The sequence below is a fragment of the Balaenoptera physalus genome, assembly GCF_965194825.1.
Source record: "Balaenoptera physalus genome assembly, chromosome: 5".
In the NCBI taxonomy this organism is placed as follows: Eukaryota; Metazoa; Chordata; class Mammalia; order Artiodactyla; family Balaenopteridae; genus Balaenoptera; species Balaenoptera physalus.
In genome coordinates, this window is record NC_138884.1 from 128,329,491 (window position 1) to 128,347,559 (window position 18,069).

The 18,069-nt window shown below is 36.5% G+C and overlaps 1 protein-coding gene across 1 annotated transcript in view; it reads left to right on the forward strand.

Moving 5' to 3' along the window:
* The first annotated feature begins 261 nt into the window (after positions 1-261).
* The window catches only part of METTL14 (methyltransferase 14, N6-adenosine-methyltransferase non-catalytic subunit), a 32,244-nt gene continuing 14,436 nt past the window's right edge, over positions 262-18,069 (forward strand). Inside the window, exons 1-7 of the mRNA XM_082462903.1 lie at positions 262-517; positions 4,691-4,779; positions 8,719-8,806; positions 10,220-10,300; positions 10,667-10,754; positions 16,228-16,318; positions 17,341-17,482. Of these exons, the coding sequence (XP_082319029.1) occupies positions 452-517; positions 4,691-4,779; positions 8,719-8,806; positions 10,220-10,300; positions 10,667-10,754; positions 16,228-16,318; positions 17,341-17,482 (645 nt within the window). The 5' untranslated portion in view covers positions 262-451. The remainder of the gene's footprint in view (positions 518-4,690; positions 4,780-8,718; positions 8,807-10,219; positions 10,301-10,666; positions 10,755-16,227; positions 16,319-17,340; positions 17,483-18,069) is intronic.

The window sequence follows — 18,069 nt, forward strand, 5'->3', positions numbered from 1 at the left end:
AACGTCAGAACTGGCAACTGGGGAACTAATGGAAAAGGGACTCAACAAAACGGCCCACCACTTGGCAACAGTGCTGACACACCAAGGTAGCCTGAAGGCCCAGGAAGGGGCAAGTGAGGGGTCAAGCGATTCGCCCGCACAGCTCCGACAGCCCCGGCTCTGAACGGCCGAAGCCTCCGGAGACGACTCCAGCGCTAGCGTCGCAGGACCCTCCTTAGGCCCCTTCTAGGCAGCGGCAAATCGCGGGCGCCCAGAAGGAGGCGGGACTTCCGGGAGCGGTGGAGCCAAATTCCGGCCGCGCCGGAAACACCTATTGAGGAAAAAAGAGTGGGCAGACGCCGCTTGAAGCTCCTGGAGAATTTTGTGTTCCACAGTCTCCGAAGAAAAATTGGGCGGGGATTCGTCCGCTCATTGCCAAGTTTTCGAGGCAGTGGAAAACAAGAGTTGGGACATGGACAGCCGCTTGCAGGAGATCCGGGAGCGGCAGAAGTTACGGCGACAGCTTCTCGCGCAGCAGGTCCGCGGCCCAGGGTGGGATCGCGAATGCGCGTGCGCGGCCGGCCTCTTACCTCCTCCCCCCCTTTTCTGTCTCCTTACCGGCCGCGGTGCAGTCCTTTCTAGTCCCGCGACCTTAATCCCTGCGCCCGCCTACCTTCTTGTTCTCAACTCCCGGGGTACCCCGAATCTTTTCCTGTTTTACCTCGCGGTCATTGTGGTGGTGCTAAACCGAACGCCACGCTTGGTCTTCAGCAGCCGTTATAGAATGGCCGCCGAGTGGTGCTCAATGATGAGAATACAGTGGTCTTTGTGTATAAGTTACCGCAGTTCACGCAAAGAAAAGTGACTTGCTATCCTCCAGAATTTCTGTTCACTTTTTAAATGGTGGTTTGTGTCTTGCCTTTCTTCGTAATCAGCACCCGATTCTTGAGATTGTGGCTTCATTGTGGGCCAGGTTTACAGTATTTTCTCTGGGATAGTGTCTAACGACTGCATTGGTAGTAGCCTGAGTGTAAATTTTAGATTCTGCATGATGCGTATTGCAGTCGACTGTGTCGTGTACGGTATCCGCGTCCTCACCCGCAGCTAATGTTTGAATTCTTAATCTGTATCGGTCACAACAAATCTCTGAAATAGGTAATATTGTCTTCACTTATCGGATAATGAAACAGAGGCTCCAGAGGTTAATTTTTGCCCCGGCTCCTTCACCTCTGGGCCAGAAAATTGAACCCAGGTTTGTCTTTCCAAATCTTGGCTTCACTCCTTCTTGTGTGTGAATAAATTAACACTTGATTAGTAGAGTACACAAGCAGAAAATGCAGATGCACACCTCTGCTTAATTAAAATTAGAGGTTGTATTTTACTTTCTGCCACTCAGACCAGTAAAAGGGATGGGGGAAATGCTCACAGGCTTGATGAGGCATCTTACTGTTATTTTTTTCAGTAATAAATTTTCGTTTTAGTACATGGAAATCTGAGACCTATCCTCTTTTACGATCTGATGAAAAGATTTATGGTACAGTGTTAAAAATGTGGGCGTTTAGGGAGTTCCCTGGTGGTCCAGTGGTTAGGACTCAGCGCTTTCACTGCTGTGGCCCGGGTTCAATCTGTGGTCGGGAACTAACATCCCACAAACGCGCGGCCAAAAAAAAAGGGGGCATTTGGAATCAGATCTGTTCCTGGCATAATGATTTTAGACAAATCAGGTATCTTTTCCAAGCCTTCCTTTTCCCAGTTTCTATTATGTTATCTTCAAACATGTTCAGCAGCTCTTTGTTACCACCAAGATTCTTACTCTTTAGTTTTGAATTCGAATGTCTGTTTGACTCAGAATAGTCGTAAACAATGATTGGTTGAGTGTCTTACTATGTGCCAGGAGCTTTTGTAGACATTGGCAATTCAGCTATGAATAATAATAGGTGGTCCTACCCTCAGAGAGCTTACATACTGCACAGAATTTAATAATGGCTGCCATTTATTAAGTCCTTTCTGTGTGTCAGGACTCTGCCAAGCTTGTACATACATTACATTTGATCATACCAGTCAGATGCTATCTGTGTCTTATAGATGAAGAAAATAAAGCTCAGGGAATTTGTTATATGCTGAAGGCCGCAAACCTTTTACATTTGCAGGCTGCAGTTTTAGGCCTTTGCAATATACCTGGCTGCCTCCTAGTACAGTTGGATAGGAACCTTTCCACCTAAGTAAGGATGTACAGTATAATCAATGACAGACTTCCACTTTACCAACTAATTTCAGCCTTTCTTTCACTTACTTTTCTCTGTATGAACAAGACAGACTGGTTTATTACTCTCTAGAACATGATTTGTGCAGTACCTACTGTATGATTTTTAAAAATTGTCCTTTCTTTCTGATTTCTGTCTATCCTCTGTGACAGCCCAGGTCAGAATTTTGTGATGAAACCTATTGTGATCTCCCTGGCTTAGGCTCTTCTCCCTCTGAGCATCCATTTTCCTTACTGTTGAGTCCACTACTGTATATTATTAACCATCATACAGAATATAAACAGTTTGCGTGCAACGTCTTTGCATTTAATTCCTGTTGGCTTAATCTTCTATCCTAACTTTGTTTCTTGCCCAAAGTAAGTTTGTTTTTTTTTTTTTTAAATTTATTTATTTATTTATTTTTGGCTGTGTTGGATCTTCGTTTCTGTGCGAGGGCTTTCTCTAGTTGTGGCAAGCGGGGGCCACTCTTCATCGCGGTGTGCGGGCCTCTCACTATCGCGGCCTCTCTTGTTGCGGAGCACAGGCTCCAGACGCGCAGGCTCAGTAGTTGTGGCTCACGGGCCTAGTTGCTCCGTGGCATGTGGGGTCTTCCCAAACGAGGGCTCGAACCCGTGTCCCCTGCATTGACAGGCGGATTCTCAACCACTGCGCCACCAGGGAAGCCCCCAAAGTAAGTTTTTAATAAATTTTTGTTGATTGATGATCTGTCAGAGTAGAGCATAACTCAAGTGTGTATAATTTGCTTGACTTACTTTTGGCTGCTGGATGAAGATATCGGATGTAGTATATAGGCCCAGACCATGATTGTGGCAATTGATGCTATCATCAACGATTTACACCTGTTTTTATTTAACTTGTAGCTTTGTTTCAAAAAATTATACGTGCTTTCAAATGATACCAAATTGTCATAATTATTCAAATAATATATTTAGTGCTACCACAATGGAAAGTCTATTACTCCAGTCATTCCACAATTTTTTTAAAATGTTGGAGCATGAGAAGACAATTATATATGTAAGCACAATTTGATTTAAAGCATTTCTCTTGTAAAACATTGTATTCTGATTTACACCTTGGTAGAAAATCTCATTGGTTCATTCACATATTTATAAACATGTACTATAAGTCAGATGTTATAGTAGCTGCTGAACATACAGATACCAGCAGGACAGAGTTCTTCCCCTCAGTGAGCTAACATTTCAGTGGGGGAGAAGTAAACAAAAGTAAACTGATAAAGTAATTGAATTGTACAAATAAAAAATTGGAAGTTGTGATAGTGACCGTGAAACAAATAAATAAAAGTAAAACAAAAAGGATGTATTAAGTGCTATGATCTTAATGAGGAAATGAGGAGGTAAAAATAATGGAAAGGAGGCTACCTATTCTGTATATAGTGTTCATGGAAGGACCCTCAGAGGAAATGTACTCATCTGAGATTTGAAGGGAGTGGAGTCAGTCTTGGGAAGAAGGTTAGAAAGCATTCCACCTATGGGAATAAATGTGTTTTCTGACTAAAGAATAAGGGTCAGGAAGATTTTATGGAAAAGTTAAAATATCAGGAACAGGTGATATATTGGAAGAGATTTATCATTGGGGAAACCTTAGGGGAGTCATGAAGTGGGTAGTCTAAAGAGGCAGTGGTAATTGTTTAAGATCAAGGCTGGGGACTTGCAGCTCTAATATTGTAGTGTGCCTTCTCACCTTTCTTGAGCTAAGGGATTATTTAATGCAGATTTCCTCATGCCCTTTGTGTGCTTAAAAATATTAAGTGGTTCCTCATGGCCTGTAAATTGCATTCTATACTTCTTGGTTTGGCTTTTAAAGTTTTCCATGAATTGATCCCACACTGTGTATCCAGGCTTATCTCAACTAGTGATTTGTTTACATTTGTTGTATTTTGCAAAATTTCCCGAACTGCCAACCCGAATTTGCATGACTATTTTTCAGGTTTTTGTAAAGTTTAGTATTGTGCCTATAATCATTATAAAGACTTGGCTTGAATAAAACTGAAAAGGTATTTATTACAGCATGGAATAAAGTACAATACGTGAGCCGATGGATGCAAAGTGTTTAACGTAGTGCCTGTCACACTATAAACCCTATATGTTAGCTGCTTTTTTTTTTGTTTTGTTATTGCTACTGCTGCTAAATTGTGTTTTATTATTTGCTTTAAAAGTAGAAGATTGGCTCAAGTTAATTGTTTTAATTTCAAAATAACTGAAAACATAAAATACTTTTCAGCTGGCAAAATCATTCTTAATTAACATGGTTTTGCTCCAAGGTGTTTTCTGTTTTTCCTGCAAGGTAATTCGTCCATTTGCCTGCTGCAGTAGTTATGGGTTTTGTTTTTTTTTTTTTAATACTTGATGTATTAAATGCTGCTACAAATGACTAGGAAGGCTATTCAGTACACTGTCATCTAATTTTTGGTTTTTGCCTTTTCTCAGTTGGGAGCTGAAAGTGCTGACAGTATTGGTGCTGTGTTAAATAGCAAAGATGAGCAGAGAGAAATTGCCGAAACAAGAGAAACTTGCAGGTCAGTTGAATAATTTTTTTTTTAGTGACATGTTAATATTTGTGAAAGGATCACTGTTTTAATAAACAATAATCCTAGGTATGAAGTGTGTTGTTAGAAGCATCAGTGTATAGATTTAGGAAACATTGGTTTTTATTGTTAGTTCATGAATTATGAAATACTATCTGAATACAGTAAGTTTTCAATTATAAAGTAGTTAGAAAATGGAATGTTAGGCTAGGAGTTAGCTTATATGCCATATATAATTTTATTTTTAAAATCCTTATTAAAAAAACACAGTTTGCCCTAAAAGTGGTATTGATTTGATAGTTCATAAAGCATTTAGAATTTTTCAGTGTTGTAGTTATCAATTTTTTTTTATTGGACTATAATTACTTTACAGTGTTGTGTTAGTTTCTGCTGTACAGTGAAGTGAATCAGCTATATGTATACATATATCCCCTCCCTCTTGGACCTCCCTCCCACCCCCTCCTATCCCACCCATCTAGGTCATCACAGAGCACCAAGCTGAGCTCCCTGTGCTATACAGCAGGTTCCCACTAGCTATCTATTTTACACATGGTAGTGAACATATGTCAGTCCTAATCTCCCAATTCATCCCACCCTCCCCTTCCCTCTGCCCCCTGTGTCCACCCATCCGTTCTCTACATCTTTGTCTCTATTCCTGCCCTGCAAATAGGTTCATCTGTACCATTTTCTAGATTTCACATATATGTGTTAATATATGGTATTTATTTTTCTCTTTCTGACTTACTTCACTCTGTATGACAGACTCTAAGTCAATCCACATCTCTACAAATGACCCAATTTCATTCCTTTTTATGGCTGAGTAATATTCCACTGTATATATGTACCACATCTTCTTTATCCATTCCTCTGTCGTTGGCCATTTAGGTTGCTTCCATGTCCTGGCTATTGTAAATAGTGCTGTAATGAACATTGGGGTACATGTGTCTTTTTGAATTATAGTTTTCTCAGGGTATATGCCCAGTAGTGGGATTGCTGGGTCATATGGTAGTTCTATTTTTGGTTTTTTAATGAATGTCCATACTGTTCTCCATAGTGGCTGTATCAAATTACATTCCTACCAACAGTGCCAGAGGGTTCCCTTTTCTCCACACCCTCTCCAGCATTTACTGTTTATAGATTTTTTTGATGATGGCCATTCTGACTGGTGTGAGGTGATACCTCATTGTCGTTTTGATTTGCATTTCTCTAATAATTAGTGATGTTGAGCATCTTTTCATGTGCCTCTTGGCCACCTGTATGTCTTCTTTGGTGAAATGTCTATTTAGGTCTTCCACCCATTTTTCGATTGGGTTATCTGTTTTTTTGATATTGAGCTGCCTGAGTTGTTTGTATATTTTGGAGATTAATCCTTTGTCAGTTGCTTCGTTTGCAAATATTTTCTCCCATTCTGAGGGTTGTCTTTTCATCTTGTTTATGGTTTCCTTTGCTGTGCAAAAGCTTTTAAGTTTCATTAGGTCTCATTTGTTTGTTTTTTTATTTTTATTACTCTAGGAGGTGGGTCAAAAAAGATCTTGCTGTGATTTATGTCAAAGAGTGTTTTTCCTACATTTTCCTGAGAGTTTTATGGTGTCCAGTCTTACATTTAGGTCTTTAACCCATTTTGAGTTTATTTTTGTGTATGGTGTTAGGTAGTGTTCTGATCTCATTCTTTTACATGTAGCTGTCCAGTTTTCCCAGCACCACTTATTGAAGAGGCTGACTTTTCTCCATTCTGTATTCTTGCCTCCTTTACCAAAGATAAGGTGACCATAGGTGTGTGGGTTTATCTCTGGGCTTTCTATCCTGTTCCACTGATCTATATTTCTTTTTTTGTGCCAGTACCATACTGTCTTGATTACTGTAGCTTTGTAGTTTAGTCTGAAGTTGGGAGCCTGGTTCCTCCAGTTCTATTTTTCTTTCTCAAGATTGCTTTGGCTATTTGGCATCTTTTCTGTTTCCATATAAATTGTAAAATTCTTTGTTCTGATTCTGTGAAAAATGCCTTTAGTAATTTGATAGGGATTGCATTGAATCTGTAGATTGCTTTGGGTAGTATAGTCATTTTCACCATATTGATTCTTCAGATCCAAGAACATGGTATATCTCTCCATCTGTTTGTGTCATATTTGATTTCTTTCATCAGTGTTTTATAGTTTTGTGAGTACAAGTCTTTTGCTTCATTAGGTAGGTTTATTCCTGGGTATTTTATTCTTTTTGTTGCATTGGTAAATGGGATTGTTTCCTTAATTTATTTTTCTGATCTTTTGTAGTTAGTGTATAGGAATGCCAGAGATTTCTGTGCATTAATTTTGTATCCTGTACCAAATTCATTGATTAGCTCTAGTAGTTTTCTGGTGGCATCTGTAGGATTTTTCTATGTATATTATCATGTCATCTGCAAACAGCAATGGTTTTACTTCTTCTTTTCCAATTTGTATTCCTTTTTTAAAAAAATATTTATTTATTTATTTTTCGCTGCGTTGGGTCTTCGTTGATGTGCACAGGCTTTCCCTACTTGCGGCGAGCAGGGACTAGTCTTCATTGCAGTGCGTGGGCTTCTCATTGTGGTGGCTTCTCTTGTTGCGGAGCATGGACTCTAGGCACATGGGCTTCATTAGTTGTGGCTCGTGGGCTCTAGAGCGCAGGCTCAGTAGTTGTGGCGCATGGGCTTCGTTGCTCCGCGGCATGTGGGATCTTCCCGGCCCAGGGCTCAAACCCGTGTCCCCTGCATTGGCAGGTGGATTCTTAACCACTGCGCCACCAGGGAAGTCCCTCCGATTTGTATTCCTTTTATTTTTTCTTTTCTGATTGCTGTGGCTAGGACTTCCAAAACTATGTTGAATAATAGCGGTGAGAGTGGACATCTTTGTCTTGTTCCTCATCTTAGAGGAAATGCTTTCAGTTTTTCACCATTGAGAATGATGTTTGCTGTGGGTTTGTCATATATGTCCTTTATTATGTTGAGGTAGGTTCCCTCTATGCCCATGTTCTGGAGAGTTTTTATCTTAAATGGGTGTTAATTTTGTCAAATTTTTATCGAATTTTTTCTGCATCTATTGAGATGATCATATGGTTTTTATTCTTTAATTTGTTGATAGGGTGTATCACATTGATTGATTTGCATATATTCAAGAATCCTTGCATCCCTGGGATAAATCCCACTTGATCATGGTGTATGATCCTTTTAATGTGTTGTTGGATTCTGTTTGCTAGTATTTTGTTGAGGATTTTTGCATCTATATTCATGAGTGATATTGGTCTGTAATTTTCTTTTTTTTGTAGTATCTTTGTCTGGTTTTGGTATCAGGGTGATGGTGGCCTCATAGAATGAGTTTGGGAGTTTTCCTTCCTCTGCAATTTTTTGGAAGAGTTTGAGAAGGATGGGTGTTAGCTCTTCTCTAAATGTTTGATAGAATTCACCTGTGAAGCCATCTGGTCCTGGACTTCTGTTTGTTGGAAGATTTTTAATCACAGTTTCAATTTCATTACTTGTGATTGGTCTGTTTATATTTTCTGTTTCTTCCTGGTTCAGTCTGGGAATTTTTTACCTTTCTAAGAATTTGTCCATTTCTTCCAGGTTGTCCATTTTATTGGCATATAGTTGCTTGTAGTAGTCCCTTATGGTCCTTTATAGAACATCAGTTTTGCTCAAGACGGATTAGAATGATACATAACATAGAAGTTTCTTTTTGTCATACATACCTTATAAAAGCTTAGTTTCTTATTTGTTTGCTTTCTCATAAAAATAAAGTACAGATTATTCATCAGGTTGTGATACTTTTAAGATTTATAAACTGGGTGAATAGATACTGTTTAGTCAGGAAAAATTTGCCTTGTTCTGTTTTTATAACTGGTTCTTTAATATTATTAATGGATACATTTATACATCTTGTATATATTTGTGAGTGATATTTCAGTTTTAATTTTCAGGGCTTCCTATGATACCTCTGCTCCAAATGCAAAACGTAAGTATCAGGATGAAGGAGAGACAGATGAAGACAAAATGGAAGAATATAAGGCAAGTAGAGAATGGGACAATTTTATGGTCAAGAAGAAAATAAGTCCTTACAATCCATAGAGTCTTACCCAGGAAAACAAAATTTGACAGAAGCTGAATTTTGACAGAATACTGAATAATTGTTGGTAGTGTGTATGTAATTAGGTAAATTAAGACATTTATATCAGTTTAACACAAGAGGTATGTGGATTAAATTAGGTGATGTATATAAAGCACTTAGCATAATGCCTAGTAAGCACTAGGTGATAGCATTCTTAAATAAGAGTAAGGAGGTAGATGTATCAGAAACTTTGGATAATTCCATCATATTTCGAGAGGCTACAATACTGTCTTTTTTGAGTTGCATTATTCCATGTTAACAATATAGGGTAGTCAAATTGAAATATTTTGAGAGCTCATGGGCTAGACAGCAGTGTAGAACCATTTCTGACAGAGGCCCAAGGCAAAAACCCAGCTTCTCAACGTGTAATTACAATATGTAGTTGAAAAGAAAGAAAGTTAAGGACAAAAAAACCTACCTCCATTTTTTTCAAATTAATTGTCATACAACTATATTCAATAGAGAAGAGAATAGTTTCAGTAAATCTTTAGGTATAATTAATCTAATTTCATAAATATTCTCTTGTGTGTTGGTTGCATTTGATATATCCTTTTATATAACAACTATTTGTGATTATATTAGGTCAAACCATATACAGTTTCTGGTGTTTTAGCATTTTTGACTTATAAAATAGCAGTTTCATATGGTTTGATCTAGTAGAAATAAAATTGCCCCATTGGTGGTTGTATCTTTCATGATTTGAGCTAAATTCTAATATTTAAGGTATTATATCAGAGATAAATAATCCTAGATAACTTAGTCAACAAAATTAGTAGCTATAGACAATTATTACTGATGAGAATGAAAAAGAAACATTTATTTTATATATTATAAACATAACTAGTTACAGCTAATGATGGGAAAGCAAAAACTTCAATTTTTTTTGTTTTTTAGATTAAAAAGAATTTTTTTTTAATTTGTATTTTATTTAATTATTTATTTATTTATTTGGCTGCATCGTGCCTTAGTTGTGGCATGTGGGCTCTTCATTGCCGCGCGTGGGCATCTCTCTAGGTGTCGGGCGCGTGCACGGGCTTAGTTGCCCCGTGGCATGTGGGATCTTAGTTTCCCACGGCACATGGGCTCTTAGTTCCCCAACCAGGGATCCAACCTGCGTCCCCTGTATTAGAATGCGGATTCTTAACCACTGGACCACCAGGGAAGTCCTGACTTCAATGTTTGACTTTAACAGTAATTTGAAAACTTTATTGTATCTTAGGGAAAGAAAATATTTATATGAGTCTTAATACTCGAGATATCATAATATGTAAGATACTCCTCTTATACATAAAATGTATACTTCCTTTTCCAAGGATGAATTAGAAATGCAACAGGAGGATGAGAATTTGCCATATGAAGAAGAGATTTACAAAGATTCTAGTACTTTTCTTAAGGTAAATAAATAATTTTCAAGTCCATAACTGTTCACATTTTAGCTCTGTGCCTGAAAAGATTTTAAATACTTACTTGTTTTCAAGATTTTTTCAGTTATTGAGGGATCATTATTATAAAATAAAGGTGATTTAAAATTATTCATGAAATATTCTTCTGATGCTTGGCTATTTAGGATGAGATAATGCTTTATTAATGTCTGTAGATACTGAATTGTAATACTATTATTTTAATAGTGATGTTTTCTGGTTTTTTTAATGTCAATTAACTTATATTTTGTATGGCCTCATAATAAAAAATAAAGTACAGAGTTAGTGTATCTGCCATCAGAGCGAATGCTATTAATTTAATTTTGATGTTTTCTTTAGGGAACACAGAGTTTAAATCCCCATAATGATTACTGCCAACATTTTGTAGACACCGGACATAGACCTCAAAATTTCATCAGAGATGTAGGTATGTCAGATTTGTTGGGAATATGCTGTTGCTAGCTGTTGATTACATGCATGTAATTTATCCATTTGTGGTTTATTTCTAACAAAATTATTTTTCCTGGCTTGGCTTCCCCTTTCCATTCTTAGTACTTCTAGTCCACTCTCTTTTTCCATCAAGCAGTGTTACTTTTTTCCTTCTTCCTTCCATCTTTCCTTCATTTTGGTTCTGTAACTATCCCTCATTTTTTTTTATAATTATTTATTTTTATTTATTTATTTATTTATGGCTGTGCTGGGTCTCCGTTTCTGTGCGAGGGCTTTCTCTAGTTGCGGCAAGTGGGGGCCACTCTTCATCGCAGTGCGCGGGCCTCTCACTATCACGGCCTCTCTTGTTGCGGAGCACAGGCTCCAGACGCGCAGGCTCAGTAATTGTGGCTCACGGGCCTGGTTGCTCTGCGGCATGTGGGATCTTCCCAGACCAGGGCTCAAACCCGTGTCCCCTGCATTGGCAGGCAGATTCTCAACCACTGCGCCACCAGGGAAGCCCACTATCCCTCATTTTTATTTTGCCTTCATTTATTCCTTCGATGCTCTTCCTTTCTTTATGCAAATCTGATTCTCTGACTTATATTATTTTCCTTTTCTCTAAAGAATTTCTTTTAACATTTCTTGCAGGGCAGGCCTATTGGCAACAAATTCCGTCAATTTTTGTTTGCCTGAGAAAGTCTTTATTTTTCCTTTACTTTTGAAAGATTAATTTTGCAAAGGACAGTATTCTAGATTGGTGTTTTCTTTCTTTCAACACTTTAAGTATTTTACTTCACCCTCTTCTTGCTTGTTTGTTTCTGAGAAGTTGGGTATAATTCTTAACTTTGTTCCTCAATAGGTTTGGTTTTTTTTTTTTTTCTGGTTTCTTTCAGAATTTATTCATTAGCTTTGATTTTCTGTAGTTTGAAAATGACGTGTGTAGGTATAGCTGGGTTTTGTTTGCTTTGGGGTTTTTTTGCATTTATCCTCTTTGGTACTCTCTGGGCTTCCTGTATTTGGGGTTTGATATCTGACATTATTTTGGGAAAATTCTCAGTCATTATTATTTCAAATATTTCTTCTGTTCCTCTTTCTGTTTTTTCTCCTTCTTATATTTCCATTACACATTATACCTTTTGTAGTTGTCCCACATTCCTTAGATAGTCTGGCTTTTTTTTTTTTTTCCCCAATTTTTGTTCTATTTACTTTTCAGTTTTAGAGGTTTCCATTGAGATATCATCAAGCTCAGAATCTTTTCTCAGCTGTGTCCAGTCTACCGATAAGCTTACCAAAGGCATTATCCCTACATTTTAAAAAACAGCTTGACTGAGATAATTCATGTACTATACAGTTCACCCATTTAAAGAATATAATTCAGTTTTTTAAGAATATCTATAGATTTGTGCAACCATTGCCACAATCTAATTTTAGAACTTTTTTTAAAAATTGAGGTATCGTCAATTTACAATATTATATAAGTTTTGGGTGTACAAATAGTGGTTTACAATTATTAAAGATTATATTCCATTTATAGTTATTATAAAATATTGGCTGTATTTTCTTTGCTGTACTACAATATATCCTTGTAGCTTATTTATTATATACATAGAAGTTTTTTTTTAAATTTTATTTTATATATATATTTTTTGATAAATTTATTTTATTTATTTTATTTTTGGCCATGTTGGGGCTTCGTTGCTGCATGTGGGCTTTTCTCTGGTTGCGGAGAGTGGGGCCACTCCTCGTTGCGGTGCGCGGTCTTCTCATTGCGATGGCTTCTCTTGTTGCGGAGCACATGCTCTAGGCACATGAGCTTCAGTAGTTGTGGCGTGCAGGCTCAGTAGTTGTGGTCACGGGCTTAGTTGCTCCACGGCATGTGGGATCTTCCTGGACCAGGGCTTGAACCCATGTTCCCTGCATTGGCAGGCGGATTCTTAACCACTGCACCACCAGGGAAGCCCTACATAGAAGTTTGTACTTCTTAATCCCCTCCCCCTATTTTGCTCTCCCCATTTCCCTCTCCCCCCTGGTAACCACTAGTTTGTTCTCTTTATCTGTGAGTCTGTTTCTTTTTTGTTATATTCACTAGTTTTGTTTTTTAGATTCCACGTATAAGTGATAATATACTGTATTTGTCTTTCTCTGTCTGACTTATTTCACTAAGCATAATACCCTCCAATCCATCCATGTTGTTGCAAAAGGCAAAATTTCACTTTTTTTTTTATGGCTGAGTAGTAATTGTGTTTGTGTGTGTGTGTATACACCACATTGTATGTGTGTGTGTGTGTATATATATATAGCACATTGTCTTTATCCATTTACCTTTGCTGGACACTTAGGTTGCTTCCATTTCTTGGCTATTGTAAATAATCCTGCTAAGAACATTGGGGTGTGTGTATCTTTTTGAATTAGTGTTTTCATTTTCTTCAGATATATACCCAGGAATGGAGTTGCTGGATCATGTGGTAGTTCTATTTTTAGTTTTTTTGAGAAACCTCCATACTGTTTTCCACAGTGGCTGCACCGATTTACATTCCTACCAACAGTGTACAAGTCCCCTTTCTCCACATCCTTAGAACATTTTCATCTCCCCTAAAGAAATTCAGTACTCATTAGCAGTCAATTCCTATTCCTTCTCCCACATTGCCCCCTAGCCTTAAGCAATCATTAATTGACTATTGTCTCTATCAGTTTGCCTATTCTAGACATTTCATATAATTGGACTCATACAATATGTGATATTTTGTGACTGGGCTTTTTTCACTTAACATGTTTTCAGGGGCCATTGATGTTGCAGCATATTATCAGTACTTCATTTCTTTTTATTGCCAAATATTCCATTGTATGTACATACCACATTTCGTTTATCTATTCATTTGTGTTGTTTCCACTTTTTGATTGTTATAAACTCTGCTGCTGTGAATATTCATGTAAAGCTTTTGTGTGAATGTATGCTTTCATTTCTCTTCGGTATATACCTGGGAGTGGAATTGCTGGGTCATGTGGTAATTCTATGTTTAACTTTTTGAGGAACTGCCCAAATGTTTTTCAGAGCAGCTGTACCATTTACATTCCTACCAAGAATATGTGAGGCTTCCAGTTTCTTACCACCCTTGACATTTTATTATCTGTCTTTTTAATTATAGCCATCCTAGTGGTATGAAGTAGTATTTCATTGCGGTTTTGATCTACATTTCCCTAGTGACTAATGATATTAAGAATCTTTTCCTATGCTTATTTTTCCACTTAAATACCTACTTTAGAGAGATGTCTAAACCCTGCTTATTTTTTAATTGATAATTTGTCTTTTTATTATTATATTGTAAGAGTTGTTTATATAGTCTCAGTACAAGTCCCTTATCAGATGTATGATTTGCAAATATTTTCTCCCATTCTGTGGGTTGTCTTTCTTTTGGGCACACTGCGGCTTGCGGGATCTTAGTTCCCTGACCAGGGATTGAACCCACGCCCTTGGCAGTGAGAGCGCAGAGTCCTAACCACCGGACTGCCAGGGAATTCCTGTCTTTTCACTTTCTTGTTGGTACCATTTGCAACACAAAAATTTTAATTTTGATGTAATCCAATTTATTTTTTCCTTTCTTGTTTGTAAGCAACATGTAGAAACTGATTTTAATGTTTTCACAGGCAAAATTTAGATGTAGCACAAAAAGTTATGATAATGGTAAGTGAAATAGGCCAGTCACAGGATGGCAAATATGCATGCACTTACAGAGGTACCTAAAATAGTATGTGTATATAAATACATAACACTTTTATGAGGTACCTGGAATAGTCAATCTCATAGAAGCAGAGAATGCAGCAGTGATTGTCAGGGGCTAGAGAGAGGAAAATGGGGAGTTGTTGTTCAATTGGTATAAAATTTCAGTTATGCAAGATAAATTTTTTCTGTAGATCTGCTGTATAGCAAATTGTCTGTAGTCAGCAATACTTAAAATTTAAGAGGGTAGATTTCATCTTACTTAAGTGTTCTTACCACACACACACATGCACACACACTAAAACCAGAGGAACACAAAGAAACTTCTGGAGGTTATTGATATGTCTTACCTTGATTGTGGTGATGGTTTCACAGGTGTATGCATATGTTCAAACTCATCAAATTGCATACGTTAAATATAGGTTTAATATATAAGGTTTTTATTTATCAATTATACTTCAAAAAGCTGTTTTTCTCCTCAAAGTTATGATAAGTTATATTGATATAACCAAATTTCATTATCAGACTTTCTGCTTTTAAGACACTTATTTCTCCAAGGCAAAGAAAATGTACTTAGGAAAGTATTATGGATTGAGAAAAAGGCGTACCTCTTTTGTAGATGATTGAGAGCTGACTCTACTGTGATTGAAACCTGACTGTACTAAAATCTTCAGATTTGTTTCATTTGAAATTTGATCTGTAACCACTGATTGAGGAGGCTTTACAAAATCTTTCACTTTTTTACTCTTTGATATTAAAGTTATTAAAATGTACTTCTGGTTTTCAACTTAAGATGTTTATATAACTTATATTGTTATGAATATGCTTCTTGTAGGGAAGAAAGAAAAAACAAAATAAAAACTTTTAGGAATCTTTGATATTCAAAGCCCTACTTACTCCTACAGTTGTTTAAACAGTTATTATGTTGTTTTACCTAAAATCTCTTCTGAGGCTCAAAGATTTAAATATTTTTGAGGACATGGGAACAAGTCTCCTGTTTTTAACCTTTATGGAACTTGGAGATGTTTTTCAAGGTCCTAAGCTTGAAAATGTTTCTGAGGATTTGGTTTATAATAATATGGAGTGAGATCTTTAAAACTATAAATACTGATATAGGAAATATTCTTAGAGAAAGTGACTTATCTTGGAATTGGTAGTACAATTTAGATAAGTAATCAGAGTGAATGAGGTGTGAGCTAATGACTGTCAGGGACTCATTATCTTCTTAATTAGATTTGTTCTGGGATTGTGTCCATAAAGTGTAGCCACTTAATTTAAGATCATCAGTAGTAAAGAAAAGAAATCCTCATTTTCTCTGCTTTGGATAACTGTCTAAGAAACTAAGTAAAAATTTTAACAATCACTAGATTCTTTGGGAGAAAGACTTTTTTTAGTAAAAAGAAAACGAAAAAAGCATGATTGAGAGAAAAAATTTTCTTTTCCTGAGAACAGAATGGCTAAATTTGATGCTATAAGCAGGTTAGTTAATTTAATAAATTTGAGAAATTAAATAGTTAATTGACTTGATCTGGGCTTTAGAACATCTGGGAGCTTGCCTGCATGTGGGATTAGGGCCATTGGGTATATAAAATGTATATATGCATTGCTTAAAAGTCCTCAGACTTTTTTAAAAGGATGTGCAGATGAAGAGGTGGTTGTGTATTGCTTTGTTCTGTGCAGGCTCGTCACGTCTGAATGCACTGATGTTCCTTTGTATTGAGATTTGGAATTTACTCTGTTTCCTCTTCAGGTTTGGCTGACAGATTTGAAGAATACCCTAAACTGAGGGAGCTCATCAGGCTGAAGGATGAGTTAATAGCTAAATCTAACACTCCTCCTATGTAAGTGGGGTTTTTTGTTCCCAACTCAGCCTTAAAATATTAGTCTTTTTATCATGTAACCTCTTTTCTGTTTGAAAAAAATTCGCCATCTTTTTTTTTTTTCTGTATTTTATGGATTTATTGAAAACATTAACATATTGACCATTTATACATTTTTTTTTAAACATCTTTATTGGAGTATAATTGCTTTACAATGGTGTGTTAGTTTCTGCTTTATAACAAAGTGAATCAGTTATACATATGTTCCCATATCTCTTCCCTCTTGCATCTCCCTCCCTCCCACCCTCCCTATCCCACCCCTCTAGGTGGTCACAAAGCACCGAGCTGATCTCCCTGTGCTATGCAACTGCTTCCCACTAGCTATCTGTTTTACATTTGGTAGTGTATATATGTGTATAACATTTAGCTTACTTTGAACATTTTGTCCTATTTAAAAATACTCTTACATTTAAAGTATTTTATATTTATATTTAAAATACTTTCATACTATGTGGAAATAACCATTAAGTAAAGGCTAGTAGTAATTTATACTAAGTAGCTAGAAAAGACTTAAACAATATTACTAAGACACAAACTAATGAAAGGAAATTATGTCCATTTTTAGAAACTTTTTTAGAGGGAGGAATTTAAAACTTACTAACAAATAGTTTTACTAACTTAACAATTGTGGAAAAAGTAATATGGTATTCTTTGGAATATTAGGATGATAATGGAAAGGGGCTCAGACACTCATATCTGAGTATGGATTTTCAATATAAGAAATGAGAGAAGTTTGTATTTTGGATGTTCGTGTGGGACTGTGATTTTACTTGTAGTGTGAGTGTATCCGTGTCCTCGGGAGGAGCACTGGTAGATGGTTTACTGTCTGTACTGAGGAAGGATACTCCTCCATAAAAAGGTATTCAGTAATTAGCTCATGGTGACTTTGTAAATAGTGTTTAGGAAATATTTAAGAAATTCCTTTCATTACCATCTGTAAAGTATTTGAAAATCTCTTAACATTTTATGCTTTAATCAAATAGGTACTTACAAGCAGATATAGAAGCCTTTGACATCAGAGAACTAACACCCAAATTTGATGTGATTCTTCTTGAACCCCCTTTAGAAGAATATTACAGAGAGACTGGCATCACTGCTAATGAAAAATGCTGGACTTGGGATGATGTATGATCAAACTTTGTACATTGTAATGAATTATTTATTTTTCAAATAAATATATGTCTGGTCAGAAAGTAATATTATAAATATTCCTACTTTTTTAGGAATTGTAAATATAGATTTATAGTATATATTATGGTTGAAGGTCTAATAAGGTACATTAACAAATATTATAATATCTTTAGTCTGGTTTGTCTTTTTGAGGCAGAAGTTGATCAGGTAGTGAGTAAATCGTCTGTGGAAGACTCACAATTCCAGTCTTAGAGTCCTTGGATGTATAGCTAGAAATAAGTCTAAAAACAGATTGAATGGTTGATAACATTCCATATTTGGTTAGTTTTAGTAAACATCAGAGTATACGTACACACACACACACACACACACACACACACACACACACAAACATAATTTCTACTCTTTAAAGAACTTACAGTATAATAGATTTAAGGGGCATATGTATTATATAATTGTGATATAATTCAGTATTATATAATTGTGATAATGTTATATTTTCCTGAATAAAATTGAACAAGCTGATAGCTTCAGTTAGTTACATAAAGTAATCTGTTTTTACTGATCAATAAGGGAAATAA